Source organism: Trachypithecus francoisi, unplaced genomic scaffold (genome assembly GCF_009764315.1).
Source record: "Trachypithecus francoisi isolate TF-2019V2 unplaced genomic scaffold, Tfra_2.0 Lachesis_group17, whole genome shotgun sequence".
NCBI lineage: Eukaryota > Metazoa > Chordata > Mammalia > Primates > Cercopithecidae > Trachypithecus > Trachypithecus francoisi.
The window spans coordinates 24,666,592-24,691,632 of record NW_022681462.1 but is presented as its reverse complement, the minus strand read 5'-3'; the positions used below and the strand labels follow the sequence as shown (position 1 = coordinate 24,691,632).

Sequence of the window (25,041 nt, the reverse complement as noted above, 5' to 3'; positions counted from 1 at the left end):
TATGGATGCACCATCCCATGGACATGGGATGTTGAATGCCTATTATTTTCAGAGTACAATGGGAGACAAAGATGACTAAGAGTTCTCCAAGCTTAAGAAGCTTACAAGAGCCGGGCGCGGTGGCTCAAGCCTGTAATCCCAGTACTTTGGGAGGCCGAGACGGGCGGATCACGAGGTCAGGAGATCGAGACCATCCTGGCTAATACGGTGAAACCCCGTCTCTACTAAAAAAAAATACAAAAAATGAGCCGGGCGAGGTGGCGGGCGCCTGTAGTCCCAGCTACTCGGGAGGCTGAGGCAGGAGAATGGCGTGAACCCGGGAGGCGGAGCTTGCAGTGAGCTGAGATCCGGCCACTGTACTCCAGCCTGGGCGACAGAGCGAGACTCCGTCTCAAAAAAAAAAAAAAAAAAAAAAAAAAAAAAAAAAAAAAGAATTTAACAAATCTTCGTCTTTCACGTCTTCTTTGTTGTCTTCATGGCTCTGACAAGAACATGCACTGGATTATGTGTGTTGAACATGTCTTCAGGGCTTCATGTCCCCCTGCATGGACATGATGTATGTATGGATGCACCATCCCATGGACATGGGATGTTGAATGCCTATTATTTTCAGAGTACAATGGGAGACAAAGATGACTAAGAGTTCTCCAAGCTTAAGAAGCTTACAAGAGCCGGGCGCGGTGGCTCAAGCCTGTAATCCCAGTACTTTGGGAGGCCGAGACGGGCGGATCACGAGGTCAGGAGATCGAGACCATCCTGGCTAATACGGTGAAACCCCGTCTCTACTAAAAAATACAAAAAACTAGCTGGGCGACGAGGCGGGCGCCTGTAGTCCCAGCTACTCGGGAGGCTGAGGCAGGAGAATGGCGTGAACCCGGGAGGCGGAGCTTGCAGTGAGCTGAGATCCGGCCACTGCACTCCAGCCTAGGCAGCAGAGCAAGACGCCATCTCAAAAAAAAAAAAAAAAAAAGAAGCTTACAAGAGCATAACACACAACAAAGTTGCTAAGTTGTGTAGCTGGGTTGTGTAAACCAATACTTTGACAAAATTAAGATTCAAAATAGGCAGGGAGAGTGGGTTAAACAGTTCATTTAAGATGGCTACACTTCAACTGCTGTGTGAAGCATTGAAAAAAAAAAAAAAAGAACTGCATGAATTGCATGAAGACTGGAGTTAGTGGACCTGATTTGGCACAAGTTCACAAAAGAGGTCACTGGTCCAAGACTAGTCTTGGACTCCTTAGTGACCTAACGCTTTGCGTATGTCAAGAGTAATAATGATAGCTCTTATTACTGCTGTGTCCCGAATGCCTGGCACTTTCACTTATGTAGCAATTTTTTTTATCCTTATATCAATCTTATGCGGTATCATCAGCCTGTTTTATTGACAAAATGATACAGGAAGATGAAATGGCTCATCAAATCACACAATTGGGAAGTGAGGGAGCCATGTTCTTTCCAAGCCACAAGCTCTCAGTAAAACTCAGCTGCTTAAAAAACTAATAAATCTTGGTGTGCATTTATAAAAATAGCATGTCCAGATCGTGGGGCTCCTTGGTGTCTTTGTGCTTGGCTTGCATGAGCCGGATCCCATCTGGAACAAATTGCTCATTTCTAGAGATCCCAATATGAATAATGATGCTCTAGGTGTGAACAGACGGGGGCACGGTAGGGAGTAGTGGTGCACGGGGCCTGGACCTGTTACAAGAAGGTTCATGGAATTAAGAATGTAGTCATGTGGCAGAGGGGAATTTACTGCAATGCTTCTTAGCATAGAAAGAAATAGACTGAGTGGGATTTACATGGAGGCACATTTAGATTAGTTCAATTTATAATTGCAACAAGTTGGGATGTTAAAGAGTTTGATGATTAAATGCTTCTACATCCATACTAAAAAAACTGCTAGGCAACTATTTAAAAAGATGCTATTCTGCGTACTGATAAAGATAGTTTAAGTGCAAAAAGATGACAGCATTGCATTATTGTATTCCATTTCAAAAAATACATATGGGTCGTATTTACACACTCAGAAAATGTTTGCAACCACTATGTGGTTCTCTTGTGGTGGGATTTCAGATAACTTTTAAGAACTTCTGTCTTCTAATTTTCTGTATTTAACATGGAACTTGTGTAAGAAGAGATGGCAGCATATCGATAGCTAACCAATAGTGAAACCAGCCCCAGCTGAAGGAGGTCCTGGCCCTCCCTTCAGGCTCTGCAGATGGCGCCATCATGACAGGCGCTCAGGAAGGGGACAGAACTAGGTATCTTCCAACTCAAGGAGGGAAGCAGGTTACAAAAAACAGTGTGACCCCACTTTTGTAAAACATATAAACATGTTTGAGGATCCCTGGATAGCCAGGTGTGCCAAGGCATTTCCAGTGGGTTCCTTTGCAAGCAAAGTAAAATGGAGATAAAAACCTCCAAGCCGATCACCTGGCACTCATTATGATCATGGTGTTTTCACTCAGATGCCCTCAGAGATGAACTTTCCCGTCTAGAGTGACTTGGGATGTTGGGATATTGCCGAAGTCCTTATCAACAGCTGGGCTGGTTGTCCCTCAAAGACACTGGATCAACTTCAGTCAGATGTTTCACGCAGAAGGAAGAAGAGCGAGCAGATTCACTATTCTCTCTTCTCCTTCCTCAATTCCTATTCCCTTTTCAAGGACAGCCACCTCCAGAATTGGCAATCTGAATTAAAGAAGGTAGCTCCAGGCATGGGATCTTACAGGAAACCTCTGCCTCTGGTCAGCAGACTCTCCGGTTCCGTATTGGCCACTCCCTACTGGACTTGCTGTTCAAGCCATCCCAACCAAGCAGCCTTCGGTGATCCTTTAGCAAACCTAACATCAGAAGTTAATTTTAGTAGGAGGGGAGTATCTCCCAGTGGAAAGAAAAAAAAAAAAAAAAAAAAAAAAGGACAAAAAACATAAAAGGGAAAGAAAACAAAAAGAGAACCATAGATGAGAAAAAGGCCATCTCCACTTTCCCCCTTTAGATCCCGTTTTCACAGCTGAAAGCCTTTGAACATTCCTTTATCCAGGTGGCAGAATGGACAAGGTCAGGTTCCGCCACTGCTATTTGTGAGGGCTTCATTTGTGCATCTACAACATACGGCGGGAGGGTGAGGTTACAGGGTTCCTGACACATCACATTCCAGTCCTGGTTCAAGGAGGGGAAAAAAAGAACCCACACTGAATTTGAGTGCAAAAAATAAATATAAAATTTATTAAAACACCCACAATATTTTAAAGATACCAGGAGTAATACAGTTCACAAACCCAGTTGTTTGTGTAAATTATAATAAAATACAAATCAAAAAGGATACATACTTGCAATTTCTAGGCACCCTAAATTAAATTTACTGAAACACTGAGGGAGAAGGGAGGGTAAAGGAGGGGTAGCTCAGGAGGCAAACCAATAAAGTGGAAGGAAAAAATATTAACAAAAAGGTAAAAATTATACAAAATAAAATTATCAGCATAAATTTACTGTACTAAGAATATCTACAGTTTAATACACATCCTATTGCCTTGAGACATTGCAAAAATCTACCATTCATCCATCAACCCCAGATAAACTTCATTTCAAGTAGCCACAGTTTACAAAGTCAAGACGGAATATTCAAGTATGGTTGTTAAGTTCACCTCCATTGGAAGCCAAGTAACCAAACAGGAATTCAAAGAGATAAGAAATAAAACACATCAAAAAGCTACAGGGGTTCTAGATTAAGTCTAATGTATTAATATGCCATTATACGACCTGCTCTTGTTTCTTTAATTGGAATACATGAAAAAGAAATGACATCACTCCTGTTTTTCTCCCCTCTTTTCCCCTCAAAAGAAAAAAAAAGGGTATTGAAACCAAGAAAATTTGGAATGTTCAAATGAGCCAATTAGTTTCTTAATTTAAATCCCCGTGTGAAGAGTGATGAGTTACCCCTGAATGACAGGTAGTCAAAACGCGAAGAGGGAGCAAACAATACCACTACAAAAAGCATCCCTGATATCAGAATAGAAGCCAATGAGGAAGTAGGCCAAATCACTCGCTGATTCTTAGGCAAAAAGCAACTTTAGACCTTGCATTTCTGTGCTGCGGTCTCTGCTCAGGGGAGAATCCTATTGCTCTGCTCTTGCCCGCAGCTCTGCAGGAGGAAGGGCTGGGAGCACCAGAGGGGGCCGCCCCTCCCCCCGCACTCGCGGAGTGCACTCGCACTCCGTGCACCTGGATGTGGGACTGTATAACTCATGCTGGGGGTATGCACCTCAAAAATGTTTTGGTCCAGGGTATGTTGAAGTTGACCATATACTACAGCAGAGGCAGCTGGCTAATAAAACTAGGTTTTGAGGGAGTCATTTCAAATGACAGCAACAATGACTGAGAAAGCTCAATGAGATGGGCATAGGAAATTCACATTTTATTCAAAAGCAAAACTTAAACATGAAATACAGCCAACTACGCTCCTTCCTTTCGGCGTTCCGCTATCTTAACTGCCGAAGAATGAAAAACAAAATGACCCCAGATTTTTCAAGGTCAAGTACGTCATCAGACGGACAACCTGCACGTATCAGACCCTCATGGAATCTACTTTACTGAAGTTGTCATGATGTCCTGTTTTTGAGGTATTTAAAAAAATTATTTTGACAGTGGATGACACAAAATGGAGCTTCCTGTTGAGTTTTTAAAACATCAACTTCTGTGGACCCAAGAAGAAATTTAGGTTAGCACCAACTAAAAAGCAGCCTCAGTGGCATCGAGTGAGCAAAGAAAGCTCCTTCCTTTAGTCTGAACATAAGGGGTTACCAATGAGAGGCAGAAGCAACGCTGGGTCAGAGAATGAAGCCCCTGCCCACCATGGTCCCGGCCAGTGCCAGGGGAGGAAGGAGATCCATCTGGTCTCTCTTGGTGTGCCCTTGGGACTCCCAGAGATGTCTGCTTAGCACCCTGGGCTGCAGGAGACAATCTGTGTCCCTGGCTATGAGAATGCCTATCATGCTAGGAGAGGCAGGAGTACCCAACTCCCCTTCCTCAAAAACAAAAACAAACTAAAAAACCCTTTGCCCTTTCACATCAAGCCTGAGAAGACAGGTGTGGAACCAAAGCACCTGCCAAGCCAGGCAGGCCCACTCCCGATCACAGAAAGGGAGATAGCTGCCTCCTCGACTTGCTTTGTTTGGCCACCAAGGGAAGAATAATACAACACAACACAACACTGCTCAGAGCAGATTATAGCACGGTAAACGGGTCTAAGACAGCACCAAAAGAGGGGAGGGGAAAAAAAAGCCAAGAGACTGGAGCCCACCTTGTTTTTGGTTGGTTGTGGTTTCAGAACGTTGATAGCACCTCAGCAAGACAGGATCAGGGACAGTCACATTAAAACACCATAGCACCATTTTATTTAGACTATTTCAATTCATAAAAATGCTTCCTAGTCCAAAAAACACACTTCAGTAACAAAAGGAAAGAGATACTGGTTGAGGCACGTCAGGGATATCATAGTTTTCCACCAGCTTTGCCTTGGTTTGAGATCTCATGGTGATTAAACCTCTAGAAGCAAGTCTGGCTGGGTTTCTCTCAATGAAATTAGGCTATCATCGACTCATTGTCAACCATCCTTGCACATCTACTGCTGTGTGGTACAAAGCAGTTAAGCTCTGCTACTTCTTTCCTTTAGCGCTTTAAAAATCCCTTGCTCTCCAAACTACTGTTTCCAAAAGAGGCTGGTGGAAGGACCAAGAGGGGGCGGTGGGGTATCATCTCTTTCCACGCACACCATCGTCACCTGGGTGAGAAGGCAAAGCAGTACCCATGAAGCCGGGGCGTGGGAAACATTGGCCCTGCTAAAAACCAGACCCAAAACCAAAAACCAAAAAACCCCCAAATCCATGCAACGCCTTTAGTCAAGATTTCTGATGGTCAGATGATGAGATTTCTTGAGCTAGCACCAGTTATTTTGTGAGAACCTGCTGCGAAGCGATTTTTATTTTAAAAATCTCGTAGCACAGAACTTTACAAGCACTTCCCTTGCACGCAACAGGCAGGGAAAACAAAACAGAGCAGAAAAGGAACCAAATGTTTGCACTGCACATGGATGGTGTCCGTGGACAGGGCACACCGGGGAGATGACTAAGACGCCATCAGTTTCCGTTGCTATAATATGACTCTTCGAACTTGGTCATGCTGTTAGGTTCTTTAGTTGCAATGGCTTTATTTTTCTTCTCATGATAAAAATGTCTGTTAATCATCTTTAGGACTTAAAAAAATGATAGTGCCAGTAAAAAATAAAAATTTGATTTTTCTCTTTAAGAAACCTTCAGCAGCAAGGGGGGGATAAAGAGCTGTGCATAGTTACTTTTTAAATATATGTCTAAAGCATGCTAATTTTAATGACTGAGATTTGAGGTAGGTTAGACATGTAGTGTACAAATCAGCATGGGCTTGAGCACGGCAACTGCACTGCCTAACTCTGGAAACGCCATTCTGAGGGGAGTGGGGACATCCAATGGAGACTGGCTCTTGACTCACCTCTCAGCAGCCTATTTCCTACTGTAGAAACTGATGAACCAAGGCTGTTTGGGCTGGGGGACAGACGTCGCATGCTTTTAGCTTGTATTGGTTTCTCCTTTCATCTAATGGCTTTCCTACCAAAGGGTGATGAGGGGAAGAGTTTAACATACATCAGGAAGATTCACACATGCCAAGTATCAGAATCACCTGGGTCACACTCGGGACCTTCCAAACCAACAGCCAACCTGGGGCTTCCACGGGTCATACAGACGGTCACATTCTCCAAATGTTTCGTAAAATATTGTATTTCTTGCTTAAGATCATTTAAAATGAAGTTTTCAAGGCACCCCCGCATCTACCTAAGCACGGAGTCAAATGAGACCTGCATAAAAGTACTGATGCGATAAGCAAAATAGCATTTAAAGGACCCAATTTTTCCTCAAAACTAGAAAATTAGCATGCTCATTAAAGACTCTGCTTCCTTTAGCTTGTCAAACTGAAGGTCAGAGGTTTTCCTATAAATCTGAGTTCTGAATAATTCTAAGTCCTGATAAGCTCTTGGGTATTTATTTCAAAAGCAATAATATTTCATTTTTTGTCCTGTAAAATAAATGCAACTTTACAGAATATGGTAAAAGTGGAGGATAGACAAAGCACGTTAAATATTCAGCTACTATTTACAATTTCTCCCACAATTACATGTTAAAACATACTTTTTTTTTTCAAGTTGCTGTTTAAATCTAGGCAAAAGTGCTTTAAAAATCTTTCACTATTTACAGTTAAAACCAGACCACATAAATGCTCAGGACATCTTACAACGACCCTCCGCCAGTGCCTCCAAACAGATACAGTAAACACCCAGCAGGCCGTTTCTCAGCTCTTACTCAAGGCACCCGGAAGCTCAGGAACTTGCCTATAGCGGTCATCTGATTGTTAAACATGATTCATGAAGACCCATATCTGAATACAACTGCTCAGTAAACACCTGTTCATCTCAGGGCTTGGTGGTCATCCACCGTGTGGTCACATTCCCCTCTGTGTGTCCTGATGAAGCCCCCCATTCACCACACACACATCCACATGGGTAGCATGAGATCATTTCTGCTAACATCACAAGAAAAACCAACACTCCAACAAAGTTTGACGTGGTGACGGTGAGTGTTGCTCCCATCAGGCCCAACCTCTCTCAACAACGTCACAAAAATTAAGCACCACATTCTCATTTCAAAGAACCGAATGAATGCACCAGAATTTCAGAACAGGTCTGTTAAGGTGGATGAAGAGGGGAAGAAAGGAAAAAAGAAAATGATCAAATGGAGAAATGGCACCAATTAGGGAGGAAAATCATAGCAACCTGTTGAAAATGTTTGACTCTTGCACTTTAAAATTGTTAAGTGTAGGCCCCCGAACCCGATGATAGCATGGAAGAAGCAGGCTCAGGTGTGAGGCATGCACCATTGTCCAATGTGGAAATTCAGGGATCAGGATAGATGCATTAACTGTTGTTACACTGGTCTGCTGAGGTCCTGTAGGATGTGACCTGCCCAAGAGTCAAGAAAGTCCCAGCACAACACTACAGCACCAGGCTCCGCACAGCACCATGCACAGAGCACCACTGGCTTTTCACAGCTTGGGTTCAACTTCCTGTTTTTAAAGATACAGTAGCCCTTTTTCGATATCAGCATAGACTTTGGGGGCATTCTTTTTTTAAAAAACTGCCACTAAGACAAATTCCTTCAGCTCAGCATGCATTGGCTTGGCAACGTGGTGGGCACAGCCCCTAAGAACCTCGCACTCCAGCTCCAGCGTGAGGTGCTGCCTAGTGAACCATAACATCGTGTGACTCCATAAATAACGGACAGAGGATTCAGTGTGGAGACTAGCAAGCTTGAAGCCATCTACTTCCAACCTGGTTTCTGGGGAAAGCTATGCCAGCATCTCACAGGGCTGGCCTGGGGTGCATCTGCCCCTCGACTCCAAGCTGGGGACTGGAAAAGGGACCCCAGATGGTTTTCTGCAGACTCTCCCATCCTATCAGAGAGGACAGAGGCTGTCCTGAGGCTCTCTTCCCCCAAAGGGAAGGGGTGTGTGTCGGGAGGGATGAACTGGGTGGCTACCGTCCGCGATTGGCTCTCGAGGGGCAGATGGCTGAGGACCTCGCCAGTGCCCGAGGGGCTTGGCTCGCCGGACCCAGCGAGACTGGGTGGGGAAGCACTACTGGCCTTTCCTGCCCATCCTTTACCGTTACTATTGTCGCTTTTAAAAAATCCAATAAATACACATTTTAAATGGAATTTAAAACTACTCCTTTGTGAAAGGACACTATAAACTTTCTTTCCATTATTGTGATATACAAGGATAGAGTTTTAAAAACAAAGAGAAAATAAAAGCCCCCCAAACGGGGGGGGGAACAACTTGGAGATATAAATATTAAGATCACGGAAAAAATCACCCGACAGCCGTAGTTTCTTCTTCAAAGTGCTGGGGAAGTGGGGGTAAGGGAGGGGCGGGTCAGTTCTGAGGTTTGGACCATAAATACATATATATGATATGCGCATCTATATATGTATATAGAGATAAAAAGACTTCTGCACCCCCAACCCGCCCCCAGGTATGAGGGCAAAAGCACCACAGAGACAGCTCGGGCCGGGCCCGACGCTGAGGTACGCTGGCTCCCTGGCACCTAGATCCAGCGGCTGTAGGGGCCAGTGACCTTCGTGTAGGCATAGGAGGACACGGTGACCGCCGAGTCTGTGGGCACAGCCAGCGCCTGCCGGGTGGGGACAACCCCCTTCTTCTCCTTCTGCTGGGGCTCAGCCACCATGGCGCCCCCCCACTTGCGCTTCTTCCCGTAGAGCTTGGCCTCCTGCTGGCCCAGGCCCAGCCGGGCGGCCTCCTCCTGCCGTGCCCGTGCCCTCTCCGCCAGCTGCTTCATCTTGGCTTCCCAGAGGGCCAGCCCGTGGTTGGGCTGGTTGAGGTTCTTGTGCTGGTAGAAGACCAGCGAGATGCGGGTGGGGTGGCAGCGGTTGGGCTTCTTAAGCGGCGTAGTGGCATGTAGCTCCCGCCGCGCACACTCGATGAGGATGGAGCCGTGGGCTGGGGCCACGGCCACGCCGCCGATGTTCTCGTCCAGGAAGTTGTGTTCACTGTCCGACCACAGCTCCTCCTCTTCCTCCTCCGCACCACCACCACCCTTCTCTTCCTTCACTGCTCCCTTGCTGGGGGGCTCCTCAGCCGGCCCCTCCTCCAGGCTGAAGGGGTCCCACAGCTTCTCCTCTGACTTCAGGGCCCCAAACAATTTCTCGCTGGATCCCAGGGGCAGACCAAAAGACTGCCAGGCCTTGTCCAGCTGGCTGGCCCCTGCGGCTGGAATCCTGCCCTCCTCTCCTTTCATGGGGTTCCACAGCTTGTCTTGGAACCCAGGACCACCTTTCAGGGCCGAGTTGAAATCCCCTGCCCCCAGCCCCCACGGCTTCTCAGTCAGGCCGGGCCCAGTCAAGGTGGAGGTGCTGTTCCCAAACTTGCAGGGGCTCCACGGTTTGCCTCGCAGCCGTCCTCCAGAGTGGGAAGCTGCCTGCTGCCCCTCACCGGGGAACAGCCCCCACTGGCCATCTGTGAAGTGGGAAGGGGCCAGGCAGCTGGCCCCAAAAGAACTGAGCTTGTCGGGGATGATGGCAGGACTCTCCCCAGATGAGAACACACCCCAGCTGCCACCCACACTGTTAGTCCTCTTGGGGGACATGCTTGGGCCTCCTGAGTACTGTCCCCAAAGGTGACTGGGTCCTCCATTCTGAGACACCTCAGGCAGAGGTGTCTTGCCCATCTTGCCAGCGTCTCTGGGCACAGGCTCGGCCTGGGTCAGCGGGTCTACTGGCTCTTGCTTGATGGATCTGTTGTAGCAGTTGGAGCTCTGGGCAAAGGGGGAGGGGTCCCTGGACACTGAGTGGATGGGGGGGGCCTTGGGAAGTAGGTACTCCTTGGGGCCTGGGTACGCAGGCTGCTGGTGGTGAGGAGTAGGGTGGTGGGCGTCTGTGGGAACAGCCTGGCTGGGCAGCTCGGCAAACTCAGCACCACCGTAGGCTGGGCTCAGGCTGTTGTGCAGAGCGTGGAGGTCTGGCTTCTTCTCAAAACTGCCACTGCTGCCACTGTGCCCCCAGGCACCAGGACCCAGGAACTGGGAGGGGAAGACGGGGTTGCTGGATGGAAAGCCATAGTAGCCAAAAGACGGGAGAGCGTACTTGGAGTGGAAGCCATTGACGGAGGTCAGGCTGGGCTGTGCATAGTAGGAGTGGTAGGAGTACACACTGTTCATGCTGTAAGGGTCAGAGGGCCGGCAATTGCCCAGCACCGAGTAGCTCTCCACCACTGCGTTGCTGCTGTACTTGAAGGAGCTGAAGTGGTTCTGTGGCTCCACCTTGAGGGAGGGCTTCAGGCCTTGCTGGGACAATCCACCCTTCAGAGACAGGCCTGGGGAAACAGAAAGCAAGATGGCAGAGGGGCAGACAACACCACAACCTGGAGAGGCCCTAGGTGGGGAACTGGGGATGGACCCTCCCTCTTTCCCAGGGATGTTTCCTCTTTTGGGACAGGCAGGTGAGGTGCTAAGGTATGTCCAGCCCAGACCAGGATGTGCTCCCTGGGCCTCGCTCAGCACAGGTCCCAGCCCCAGCCCCACTGGGCGTGGGAGGAGGCAATCCCTGGTGAGAAGCAGCTCATGCAGCATCCACAGTACCCCCCCAACTCCTCTCCTCACCCTAGAGAACTCAAGAATTTGCACTAAACCAGCACCACCCATTCTCTGCCCAGCCTGGTCAGGATCACTGCAGGGACCAGGGCGAAGAGAATGAGAACTCAGATGCCTGCCAGCAACTGTCTCTGCCCATAAGCCCTGCCGCCCTGGCACACACCCACGTGCCCTGAAGTGCTGCTACTCACCTCAGTATCTCAGAGGGGAGCAAACTAGAGCACAGAGGGGAGCCTCTGATTCTCCGAGGGATGCAAACTAGAGGAGAAACCCAGTGCTCCCCCTCTGCCAAGCTCAGTTCCACGCAGATAACAAGTCCTGCTGTACTTGTGTCCCCACGCCTCCTATCAGGCTAGCTGTCCTGTGGCTGCTGCAGATACCTTTCTGACTGACAAATAAGCAGAGGCCCCAGTTCCAGTGTGATGCAGGAGGGTGCGTGGAAGAGCGAGGGCCCCCATGAGGACAGCACCAATGCGACTCCCAGCGGGCACCCTCCCCCCACACACCTGGGTCCGACGTAACGCCCGCCAGCTCCAGGGCCTCCTGCTTGATCTTCTCCGGAGTGCTCAGCTTCTCCTTCTGAATCTTCTTCTTCTCGGCCGCTGCCTTTCTGGCTTCCAGCTGCCGCTGGCGGCAGGACTTGGCAGGCTCGGGCAGGCGTCGGACCTCGCGGGGGAAGGCGGTGAGCACCTGGATGGCTCCGCTGCCAACCTTTGCATTCTGGTTCTCCTCGCTACCAAACTCATCTGTGCTGGCCATCTTGTACAGGGGGAGAACGTGCAACTGCTCATCCTCGGGAATCTTGCCCACGCAGCGATTGTCTTCCTTGGTCAGGGTGCAGACCTGCCCCAAGCAGTAGGGGAGAGAGGACATGGGGTTGGGGGACCAAGTGCTGGGAGAGAGGGGTCTGAGCACCCAAAACACGTGACCTCGTCTTTCCCCACACAATCCCAATACCAGCCACTAGCGAGAGTTTCTGGAAAGCACACTGATCTTGGTTCACGGGGCAACAGTACTACCAGCATTTACAGTACACTCACATCAACTTTCAATGCACATTATCTCCTATGATCCTAAGAAGGCTGAGAGGAGATGAGATACCTGACAAGGGGCCTGGCCAGGACCTGGAGGCTTGCTCTGCCCTCTGGCATAGCACTGACGCCACGGCACCACATTGCCCAGTGAAGCTGAGACCATCCACCATTATCTTCCTTGTTCTAAATACTCAGTCTCCTTTTGCTTTTAAAATACATTTCCTTTTGGGAGGCCAAGGCGGGCGGATCACCTGAGGTCAGGAGTTCGAACCAGCCTGACCAATATGGTGAAACCCCGTCTCTACCAAAAATACAAAAATTAGCTGGGCGTGGTGGCGGGCGCCTGTAATCCCAGCTACTCGGGAGGCTGAGAAAGGAGAATTGCTTGAACCCGGGAGGTGGAGGCTGCAGTGAGCCGAGATCACGCCAGTACACTCCAACCTGGGCAACAAGAGCAAAACTCTGTTTCAAAAAAAAACAAAAAGAAAGTTTCCTGTTTATTATAAACTCTATGTGCTGATTGTAGAAAATTTAGGCAAGCAAAAAGGAAATAAAATCTCCCATCCCACCACCTAGAAGTAACCACTTTAAATACCACGGTCATCTAATTGTGGACATACACAAGTACACAATTACTTTTTGGTCATATAATAGCTTCATTTTTTCTTAACATAGCATAAACATGTTCCTATGCATTAGATATTCTCCCCCAATATGATTAAAGAGTTGTATGATATTATTCTACTGTATCAATGTGTTAATCTCATTATCAAATATTTCAACTTGTTTCTGATTTTTTATACCATAAACAACACCTTTTGAAATACCCTTTTAGCTAAATTTTGTAAGATTCTTTTTTTTTTTTTTTTTGAGACGGAGTCTTGCTCTGTCGCCCGGGCTGGAGTGCAGTGGCCGGATCTCAGCTCACTGCAAGCTCCGCCTCCCGGGTTTACGCCATTCTCCTGCCTCAGCCTCCCGAGTAGCTGGGACTACAGGCGCCCGCCATCTCGCCCGGCTAGTTTTTTGTATATTTTAGTAGAGACGGGGTTTCACCGTGTTAGCCAGGATGGTCTCCATCTCCTGACCTCGTGATCCGCCCGTCTCGGCCTCCCAAAGTGCTGGGATTACAGGCTTGAGCCACCGCGCCCGGCCAAGATTCTTAATTGCTTAGAATGAATGTTAAGTAGAACTGCCACATATTGCCAGACTACCCTCAAAAATGATTCGGTTTTTCACTCATACCAGCAGAATGTGTTTCAACTTTCCTATATTTTTTCCACTAATTTCTTTAAAAACTTTTTGCTCACTGTTAAAACCGATCTCATTGTTGGTGTACATTTCTCACAAGATTTGCCTTTTTATTCAAGTTTACTCTCTACTCTTGTGTTGACTGTATTTGCTTATTTTCTATATTCTTGATGCTCTGGCGTTTGAGGTCTTGATCCCAGAGAGGCTGCCCCTCCCAGGGCTACTTAACTCCCAGAGATAGCAAATGGCTGCCTGCAAGTGTGCCTTTGATATATGAACCAGCAAATCCAGAGCTCACACCCCCAGCCATCTCCTTTATCAAACTTACACACCAAGCCAGTATTTCCCTGGCCTTACAGAGAGAGGGCCATGAGGAACCACCCTATAGCTGAGAGCCTGCAAAGTATTCAAACTGTCCAATCCTAAACTTCCCCAGTGTAGCTACCCTGCATCACCCATTCTTTCCTGCAAAATCCCACTAAAGACTCTGGGCCATGCTCCCACCCTTCCTCTTCTGTCTCCTGACTGGTCCGGTGCTCCCCCGAGTGGCCCCAGAGCAGGACCTGCCTCCTGTTTCTAGGATCTGAATATAAACTTCTTTCCTGAAAATTATCCAGGTTCGCATGTCTTATCACATCTGATTAAAATAAATCCTTGGCCCATTTTAACACAATTCTCTCACTGTCTTCCTTCTTTTGTGAGTTTATGACTTTTGCCCACTACTATATATGACTAGTCATTTTTTAAATCATGAAGTCATCTTTGTATATTAAGGTTATCATTTCTTTATCACTTGTTGCAAATATTGTAGCAGTTGGAGCTCTGTGAATTATTAGCCACTGTTAGTGTTTAGATGACCACCCAGACATCTGAATGTATGTATGTGTGTATGTGTGCATGTATGGCTATATAAAACTACAAATGGGATCACATTCATATACATGCTATTCTGTGATCTGCTTTTCTTTTTCTTCTTATTCTTTTTTCTTTTTAAGATAAGGTCTTATTACTCTATTGCCCAGGCTGCAGTGCAGTGGTTTGATCACGGCTCACTGCAGTCTCAACCTCCTGGGCTCAAGTGATCCTCCCATCTCAGCCTCCCCAGTAGCTGGGACTACAGGCATGCACAACCACGCCCAGCAAATTTTTGGTATTTTTTGTAGAGAAGAGGTTTTGCCATATTCCTCAGGCTGGTCTCAAACTCGTGGGCTCAAGTGAGCCTCCCATCTCAGCCTCCCAAAGTGCTGGCATTACAGGTGTGAGCCACCGTGCCCAGTCTGACCTGCTTTTCTTTCTTTCTTTTTTGTTTTTGAGACAGAGTTTTGCTCTTGTTGCACAGGCTGGAGTGCAATGGTGCGATTTCGGCTCACTGCAACATCTGCCTCCCGGGTTCAAGTGATTCTCCTGTCTCAGCCCCCCGAGTAGCTGGGATTACAGGAGCTTGCCACCATGCCCAGATAATTTTTTTGTATTTTTAGTAGAGATGGGGTTTCACTATGTTGACCAGGCTGGTCACAAACTCCTGACCTCAGGTGATTCACCCACCTCGGCCTCCCAAAGTGCTGGGATTACAGGTGTGAGCCACTGGACCCGGCCTGACCTGCTTATCTTAACTCAAGGATAACTCAAGGTATCCAGTTTGTATTGGCCTTGCAATTGTTATTATGGTATTTTATTACACTGAACAGAAACCTTATATTTTTATGGCACTAACTTTATTAACCCTTTAACTTAGAGGCATTCTAAGTGAGTTTGGTGTCATGCCCTACCCAGCTTGTTTCTTCCCAGACTAGTGTGGGTCTTCGACTTCCTCTGCTCTGACCAGCCTCCTGTGTACTTTCTGGGTTGGATTGGCCAGACCTGCTTCCTACCAGTTTGTCAGACTAATGCTATAAACAACAGACCAAAGGAAAAATCCAAAGGATGAGATGTGGCAGAAGCTGTATTTCCTACAAGAGATAATTTAAAAATATCAAAAAGTAAGGGTAGCCTGATTAAAAAAATAAGTAAAGTACACAAACAGGATAGTCACAAAGATGAAATTCAAATGTGTGAGAAGAAATAGGAAAAGAATGTTCAACCTCTCTAGTAATAAAATAAACACAAATTAAAATAAGATCGTATGTTTCCCACTCAGGCAGCAGGCAAGGATGAAAGAGACTGACAAAATCCAGTGTTGCCAGGTAAGCAGGAGAATTAGTGCCCCAAGCCTGTAAAAGTAAACATCAATGCAATCTCAAGGAGGTTACTGCACCACTGCACAAATATGTGAGAAGAATGGCCTCTCCCTGTGGTTTACGGAAGGGAAATGTCTGAAAGCACTTACTGTCCATTGATAGGTGGCTGGTTAAATAAATGATGGCAGAGCCATACATACAGCCTCAGAAAATGAAGTCCGTTGACACAGAAAGCTTAAGAAAAGCAGGTCACAGAACAGCATGTATATATAATGTGACCCAGTTTGGGTAAAATTTCATAAAGTCATACACGCACACATACACATTAGGGTGTCTGAATGGATGGTCATCAAACTGCTAACTGGTTATCTCTGAGATTTCAGGCAACCTTTTAAACATTATTTAAATTAAAAAAAGAATTGTTTAGGAAAAAACAATACTTTTCATTTTGGAAGAAAATACTCCTTTTCTCCACCCCAAACTTTAGAAGCTCTGGGATCCAGATCACCTCATGGTGCTCTTGCTCTCGCCCACTTTCCAGGGCCCCCCAGCTCCTTCGCCTCTCTAACACTGCGGGCATGCCCTTTCTATGTGTGTTTCACCTAGAAATCCTCACAATAGCATGCAGGAGCTGTCCCTTCTTGCTTCTCAGTCTTGGATGCAGGGATAGAAAGCAAGTGGAGAAATGAAATCCCAAGGTGGGTCCATCCATCCCCAGGGGGAATGAGCTACACCCGGAATCTGGGAGCCCTCTTTCCAGGGGAATGTGCTGGTGCCTTTGCCTCATCCTCAGCCCCTGGAAGCCCTGTCTGCCCAGAACCTGACTAAAAGGCAGAGCAGACAGCCAGCATCATCCCTTCAAGGAAGCCCCTACCCAAGTCCAAACCTCCTCTCTTCTCCATCTGCACTCACTCCCCTGGTGATGGCGTCAGCCTCACAGCTCTAACTATAAACCATGTGCTCTCCAGACCCTCCTTGCCCCCTGCCTACTCCACATCTCCACCTGCACATCTAGCAGGCATCTTGAAACAGGACTCTTGTTTTCTTACTCCTAAATTCAGCCTTCCCCTGTTACTCTACATCTTGGTCCATGTTACCAACACTCACCCAGATGCTCAAGCAAAAAGCCTTGGAGTGCTCCTCAAGTCCTGCTCACGTAACAATCCAGCCCATCTGCAAATCCTCTTGGGAGTCCCTTCCACATCATCCAAAATCTGTCCCATTAGCACCTCCCCCGACTCCTGCCCAAGCTGTGTCCCCTCCCACCTGGATGGCGGCCCCAGCCTCCTTTGCCTCCTTCCTCTTATTTCCTCCTGTTCACCTCATTCTGCCCCTACCACCACACACCTCATTCTCTTAACTGCAGCAGCAGGAGTGTATCTAACTTTACAATGCAATCTTACTGCTGCCCAGCTGAGAAGCCCTCAACAGCTTCCATCACAACCCCGCAACCCTGCCCTGGCCCTCAAGGTTCCCTGTGAGCTGGTCCCTGCTGGCCTCTCCAATCCCACTCTCCCCGCCCCTTGCAGTAAGTTACTCCCTTCCCATTGTTCCCTGAACATACACCCAGTCTGCTCCCCGCTCGGAGCCTGCACGCATGCTGATCCCTCTGCCTGGAGCACTCTATCCCCAGGAAGTGGCTCCCTCGCTCTCTTGCGCCGTTGACATCTCAACTCAAATGTCCCCTCCTCAGAGCAGCCTCTCATCTAAGATAGCATCTCCTGTTGCTTTATCCCTCACCCTACTTCATTTTTCCCTCTTGGCCTTCATTCTACATCACATTCCCACACATACTTGGGCAAGAACTTTGTCCGTTTCATCCCGCAGCATGTAGGGCAGTGCCTGGGCACAGCTGGTACTCAATACACATTTGTCCAAAGAATGAATCGAGGGTTTGTTTGCATTTAAATCCAAGTGTCCGCAGAGACCGGGGCCCATGCTTTAGATAACTGGGCACTCCAGGTGCTTGAGGGGCTACATCCTGCAGCATCCCCCTAAGACACAGACACAAAGCTAGCCTTGTCTGTTCAAGGGTTTTCTGGTGATGGTTTTCTCTGGGAGGTGGGCGAGGGCAGGCCATCTTGCAGGGAATCTTCCAGAGTTCTAAGGGTCCTGCCTCCAGGTCCCTCCCTACCCTCAGCCCACCTTTCTGAATAGACCATGGTGGGCTCCCTCCCACAGTTGCCCCACAGGTGGCGCTATGACAGGGCACAGGTTTCCTTACCACGGTACACCCATTGTAGAGGTTATGCTGGTCCTTGTGGGCGTGGGCACAGAAGTCCATGCAGGCCGTGACTCCTGCGAAGGGCCGTCCTTCCTTCAGCCCCAGACGGCAGTCAATCGCTATTTCCTCGTTGGTCACCTATGTAGATGGCCAAGGAGAGGTGCTCACATGACCTGAGGTGAGTGGCCCTAATTCTGCACCTGGGGAGGCCGGGTCTTGGAAGGAGGGATGTTAAGGATGATAGTCACCTTGCCCTTTAACTGCAGGAGGGAGGTTTTCTGGCTGAGAGGCCCCAGCTATAAAAAAGTTACTTTCAGGCTCCTGTAGGAATTACTTCCTTCTTTGTTATCCCAAGTCCCCTTGCCTTGTCTAGGAGATACAGGGGTGACAGGGGAAAGAAACTCGGCCTCACCAGTGGATACCAGACCAGAGGAGGTGCATAGGTTACCAGGGGAAGGGGGAAGACCAGAAGAGGGACAGTGTGGGATGCAGGTAGCCTGGTATAAAAAAGGGGCTTTTATCAAAGAACTACATCATACTGCTTTACTTCTGGACTGGGCTCTTCCCATAAGAGAGCAAAAGAGCCCACTCTCCTACTTCCCAACTTCAGAGCCTGAGCAGAGATGTGGACGGTGACATGTGGGCAACAAAAGGCCCAGGGCCCATTACCTGGTTCTGATAGGCCTGAGGGGCCAGTCGCTTGTACAGGGGAGCGACTTCGGTGGCCAGGTCCTGGAAACTCTTCCGGAGCACTTCTTCCTGCAGAGAGAGGAGCAGTCACACATCCAGGGCAGCCCCGCCTGGCAGACCCTGCACCCTGGAAGTGGACTGGCATTCCTGAAGCATCGTGGGCGAGGCTGGGAGGGAGGTGTCATCCGGTGTCTTTCCGGTCTTTCCTTCAGGAAGGTGTGGTGCTGTGACCACTTCACAGCTGGGGATACTGAGGCTCCCAGGAAAAGCTGTGGAAGCCACGGCCTGAAGGTCTAGTCATCCTGACGGCTAAACTACTGCTCCTTCAGGATCCCGCCCAGTTCAGCCCAGAACACATCAAACAGTTTCTTGCTTTCGAGTGCTGAACACCCTAAGTCAGAGGTGAAGCATAGTGGGAATGAAAAAGCCAAGAGCAACAACTGTGGATCCTTCCTCCCAGGCTACAGACAGGAAGAGAGAGGCAGGCAGGATCCATGCTAGAAAGTCCATAGCCAGTGCAGGCCAGCCCAGCCCAGGGCCCGTCAGGAGCCAGGGATACAGACTTCAAAGCTCCAGCTGCTAGACTCGTACTATATAGTGTTATTCACAAACCACATGTAGCTACAGAAATACAGATGAATTCTAATTTTTTTTTCTTTGAGACAGAACCTTACTGTGTCACCCAGGCTGGAGTGCAGTGGCACGATCTTGGCTCACTGCAACCTCCATCTCCTGGGTTCAAGCAATTCTCCTGCCTTAGCCTCCCGAGTAGCTGGGATTACAGGTGCCCACAACAAGACCAGCTAATTTCTTTTATATTTTTAGTAGAGACGGGGTTTTGCCACATTGGCCAGGCTGGTCTCAAACTCCTGACCTCAGGTGATCTACCCGCCTTGGCCTCCGAAAGTGCTAGGATTACAGGTGTGAGCCACCATGCCCGGCCTGAATTCTAATAAAAATTAAAGAAATTCAGTCCCTCAGTTACACTAGTCCCATTTTAAATACTCAGCAGCTACACGTGGCTCCTGTATGGACAGCAGAGAATGTTTCCACCATCACAGAAAGTACTGCGGGACAGCACTGCTCTACGTGAAGCCGCAGCCCCTGGTGACATGTGGCAGAGAGTTCCAGGTATCCACAGCCTCTGTCTGGCCCTCCGAAAACAAGCAGGGCTTGAAGGGCTCCTAGGACACCATGAGCACAGGCACAAAGGGTTTATGAAGAAGCAAGCAGGAAAAGAGGAAAGAGAAAAAGAATCAAGCACACAGAATGAGAAATGGAAGGTGGAGACCCACAGCTCAGCTGTACATCCAGTGGGGTGGCCACGGCTGCCAGCCACTCTTGATCAGGCCAGCCTGGGCCACTGAGGCTGGGCTACCTCCCTGCCTGCTGTCCAGATGCTGCCACCAGCACAGCAGGCGGTGAGGCTAGTGAGCTCTAGGGACACACAGGCCTGGGTTTCAATCCTGCCTTCACCATGAACTAGCCACATGGCCTTGAGGAAGCTATCTGCCTCATCTGTAAAGTAAGGGGTAACAGTGCCTAGATCACTGGGGTGGGGGGGGATCATGAATTCATCTGAGAAACCTGTGAGGGGCTTAGCACATCGTAAGAGCACAGGAAGTGGCGGTTGGTAGAATAAGGAAAGAATTTGAGAGAAATGAAGCCAATGTCTTTCCATTCCTGGTAGTTCCTGGTGGCCTCAGGGCTCCATTCATTGAAGCAACCACATCTGCTGCTTGTGGGGGAGGGTGAATCTTATCATAAATAAAAATCTAATAACAAATTAGACTATCTGAAGGTCTATTAGACTATTTTGAAGTCTAAAAGCCAGGTCTGGGGTAAATAAAGAGTCCTGAATTTGAAAATGTTTCTTTTTTCTTATGAGGACCCAAGCTTGGCAGCCAGAGCACAGAAGGTGACATGGGCTTTGGTGTACAGAGGGTGACCCTGCGCCATGGGAAGTGGGCAGTCCTTCTGGTACTAGGAGCTTGGAGAGATTTGGAAGGTTGCGACTTGAGTCCAGATATTTGGATATTTGTCTGTATTCTAGCAAAGGAAGCCAGCACTCTACCCGCTCAGGAGCCCAGGCAGGAGGGAGGTGAAATGGCAGACAGCCTGGACAGGCTTGTGCCTGCCTTGCATTTGGAGCTGAGTGGAGACCATCGCTCGGGAGGGCCTTTGCCATGCAGGCATCAGAGGACAAACAACAGTGGGGAGGTGGCCTGAGTAGATGCTCCGGCTCCCACAGCCTGAAGGTGCCTTCCCCTGTTGTCTTGGGGATGGGGGAGGCCCTGCAGGGCAGGGGTCTGGGTAAAGAGCTTGCAGAGAGGAGGTGCTGTGCCTAGCGGTCGTACTGTGCGGACACTAGTCCACAGCCCAGGGACCAGGCCAGGCCCCCAGCATGGAGACTGCAAGGGCCCGGACAACTGCCCAGAGACGTCTGTCTGGCAGCCAGGCAGGGTGGGAGATGCCTCGGGAAGTACAGCAAAGACCCAGAGGGTGGCCCACATGCCGGAGATGACCTTCCCGCTAAACCTCACACCCAGAAAGGTGTCCTGGGAAGATGGGGGGAGAAATGACTTCTGAGAGGGCCAAATTCTGACAAGGAATTTGAATATGTATCTTCGATATCTGGAATATTTACCTAAAAGAGATGGTTTAAATTGGAAGAGCCTGGGGGCACCCATAACTGCTAAGTCTAATTCTTCACACTTGGTGCCCTCCACACACCCCTTATTTCACAGCAAGATAAGGTGAGCTTTTAAAAAAAACGAAAACAAGTTCCACTTCCTGCGCATCTGAGTCATGGCGTGCCAGTCCTACCTCCCGTTGGACTATGAAGGGCGCCAGGTGAGAAAGGGTGGGAGGCAGGGTACCCGCCCAGCTCTGCTCACCTCTTTGGGATTGTCCCCTGCGAGGCGGAACTTGCGAGGTGTCTTGCTCCGAGCATATTTGCAGCCGTTGAAGTACATGCTCCAGGAACAACCAAAGGAGAAGGAGGCACCACAGGTGTTGGGGTCTTTGCCTTGGCAAGCGCAGGTCCGGCTGCAACACACAGCACAGGTCAGGGATACAGATGCAATATCGCTTCGTTCTGGAGTATTCCTCCTCCCTCAAGAGTTGGCCCTGCTGAGCCCTGGCACCCACCAGCCTCCCAGTGACTGAGACCCATCCTTCCCTGCCCCCAACCTCTTTCTCAAGTTTCCTTGAGTAGAAAGCCAGATCTAAGCAGCCTCTTCTGCCCCCACCACTGAGAGCCTGTAGGTTTAACACTGAGTCTGTTGCTGGGAGCAGCACATGGATTTACTGAAGTAAGGGGGAAGAATCTGGGAAAAACCTATTAAGGTTTATACTTTCCCTTAACTCTAATATCTTAACCAGCTCCAACACAGACCACGTGAACAGGGAGATGATGTGAGCCCCAGGGTTTGCACGTGCCTATTTCCTATAGTCCAGATGCTAACAGGCCTTTCAACAAAGTACACTGAGATGAAATTTACAACTCAAGTGCCCAAATTGGGGAATGGATAAGCAAACTGTGATAGATCCACACAGTGGATTACGACTCAGTGATAAAAAGGAACGAGCTACTGACACACACGTCAACACAGATGAACACTGAAAACACTATGTTCAATGGAAGAAGCCAGACTCAGAAAGCTACACCCTGTATGATCCCATTTATGTGACATTCTCACAGAGGCAAACCTACAGGAACAGGAAACAAGACTGGTGGCTGCCCAGGGCTAGGGGAGCACTTGCTTATAAAGGGCACAGGGCACTTGGGAAGATGGAACTGTTCTATATCTTTTTTTTTTTTTTGAGACAGAATCCTGTTCTGTTGCTCAGGCTGGAGTGCAATGGCACGATCTTGGCTCACTGCAACCTCCACCTCCTGGGTGAAAGTGATTCTCATGCCTCAGCCCCCTGAGTAGCTGGGATTATAGGTATGTGTCACCATGCCTGGCTAATTTTTGTATTTTTAGTAAAGACGGGGTTTCTCCACGATGGCCAGGTTGGTCTCGAATTCCTGGCCTCAGGCGATCTACTTGCCTTGGCCTCCCAAAGTGCTGGGACTACAGGCATGAGCCACCATGCCCGGCCCTGTTGTATATCTTGATTGTGGTAGTGGTAGCTATGTGACTGTAAACATTTGTCAAAACTATATACCTAAGAGGATGAATCTTATTGTAAATAAATATATCTTCATTTTTAAAAATGGGAAAAACTCTAATAAGGGCAGGACTTTTTTGTTTTTGTTTTTTTTTTGAGACAAGAGTCTCACTCTTGCCCAGGCTGGAGGGCAGTGGTGCAATCTTGGCTCGCTGCAACCTCTGTCCCCCGAGTTCAAGCGATTCTTCTGTCTCAGCCTCCTGAGTAGCTGGGACTACAGGCGTGTGCCACCACGCCCGACTAATTTTTTAATTTGTAGTAGAGATGGGGATTCACCATACTGGCCAGGCTGGTCTCAAACTCCTGACCTTGTGATCCACCCACCTCGGCCTCCCAAAGCGCTGGGATTATAGGCATGGGTCACCACCCCTGGCCAAGGGCAGGTTTTGTAAATATCTTCGATACCTTCTATTTGTGGGGCACATGTACTTCACACTCGCTAACATCATTAGTGCCAGTATATCGACCTGGGGTTTAACAGTGAAGTCAAATTAGCAGACCCTCCAGAGCCAGGGCTAGAACCCAGCTCAAGCAAGATCTGTGGATATGCCTTCCTCAACCACAGTCCTAACTGTGCAAGACAAACAGTGCCGCAGAGAGGGCCCCTAGGAGCCTTCCCCCGGGTTGCCCGCAGTCTCCTGTATTTGCTGCCCAGGACCCTATAGGTGGGCCCTGGCCCTGCAACCCCCTGCTACGTACTCATCGTTGAGGCCGCATCTCCGGCTGGTGGGGTTCCCATACTTCCGGAGGGTGTCAGTGAGCTCCTGGTAGAGGGTGTCTCCGAGGCTACGGGGAATGCCCTCCCAGGCCAGGATGAGGATGACGATCACAGCGTTCTGGCAGTGGTGGCCTGCCCGGTGCCGCACCAGGCAGAGCAGCTTCTCCTCCAGCGTGTGCCTGCGGATCACCTGCAGGGACGCAGGTTGTGAGGGGCAGGAGCCAGGTACCCGTGCGCCTCTGCATGGTGCCACCCCTCCCTCTGTCACACAGACCCAGGGCGCAGGTCTTAAGGGCAGGGTTCTAGGGACATCATGCCCTGATGACAGCAATCTCACAAACTAAGAGACCATTATTAGGGAACAAACAGGGAACATTACTAGGGAACAAATGTTTTGTTAGGGAACAAAAACATAAAAGTTATTTATTTAGAGTGACGTAAAAGATAATTACCACAAAATCTAAGGTGCTGATGACTTACATAGGCTTAGGAGTGAAAATACACAGATAAAAACTGTAAGCCAAAATACAGTCAGATTTTTATGTTATCCTAAAACATTTGCAGAGAAAATGCTGCATACCTGTGTGTTTTTAGTTAACATGCAAGGGGCTTGGCACTGTAGAAAACAGTCTGGCAATGCCTCCAAAAGCTAAACATAGGATCACCATATGATCCAGCAATTCCATGCCTAGGAATACACTCAAGGGACCGAGAGCAGGACTCAGGCAGATCCCTGAATACCCACGTTCACTGCAGCACTATTCACAACAGTCAAAAGGTGGAAGCACCCTCAGCGTCCATCGGTTGATGAACAGGTAAGTACGACATGGTATAGACAGACAACCAAGTATTACTCAGCCTTAAAGAGAAACAAAATTCTGATCCATGTTACAACATGGATGAACCCCAAAAACATGCTAAATGAAATAAGCCAGACACAAAAGGACACATAGTGTATGATTCCACTGACATGAGGCACCCACAACAGTTCCATTCAGAGAGATAGAAAGTAGATTAGAGTTTACCAGGGCCTGGGAGAAGGGAGAATGGGGAACCATTGTTAACGGGTGCAGAGTTTCAGTATGGGATGTTGAAAAAGTTCTGGAAATAGACTATGCTGATGCTTGTACAACAACGTGAATGTACTTAATGCCACCAACCTGTACACTGAAAAATGGTTAACATGTTAGATTTTATTTCTACACACACACTTTTTTTTTTTTTTTTTTAAAGAGTCAGGGTCTTACTCTGTTGCCCAGGCTGGAGTGCAGTGGCATGATCATAGCTCACTGCAGCTTCGACCTCCTGGGCTTAAGCGATCCTCCCACTTCAGCCTTGTTGAGTACCTAGGTTACAGACACATGCCACCATGCCCAGCTAACTTTGTAAAAATTTTTAAGAGACAGGGGGTCTCACTGTGTTGCCCAGGCTGGTCTTGAACTGCTGGGGCTCATGTGATCCTCCTGCCTCAGCCTTCCAAAGTGCCAGGATTACAGACATAAGCCACTGCACCCAGCCTGT

The 25,041-nt window shown here is 48.6% G+C and overlaps 1 protein-coding gene across 3 annotated transcripts in view; it reads right to left on the bottom strand.

Annotated features, from left to right (window-relative positions):
* Nucleotides 1–3,201: 3,201 nt before the first annotated feature.
* Nucleotides 3,202–25,041, bottom strand: part of TET3 (tet methylcytosine dioxygenase 3) — a 125,798-nt gene continuing 103,958 nt past the window's right edge. For all 3 annotated transcript variants that reach the window (XM_033175137.1, XM_033175138.1, XM_033175139.1), the window contains 6 exons: nucleotides 23,502–23,710; nucleotides 21,524–21,674; nucleotides 18,606–18,695; nucleotides 17,937–18,074; nucleotides 11,760–12,096; nucleotides 3,202–10,976 (listed from right to left, as the gene is read on the bottom strand). In XM_033175137.1, the coding sequence (XP_033031028.1) occupies nucleotides 9,193–10,976; nucleotides 11,760–12,096; nucleotides 17,937–18,074; nucleotides 18,606–18,695; nucleotides 21,524–21,674; nucleotides 23,502–23,710 (2,709 nt within the window). In that variant the 3' untranslated portion in view covers nucleotides 3,202–9,192. The remainder of the gene's footprint in view (nucleotides 10,977–11,759; nucleotides 12,097–17,936; nucleotides 18,075–18,605; nucleotides 18,696–21,523; nucleotides 21,675–23,501; nucleotides 23,711–25,041) is intronic.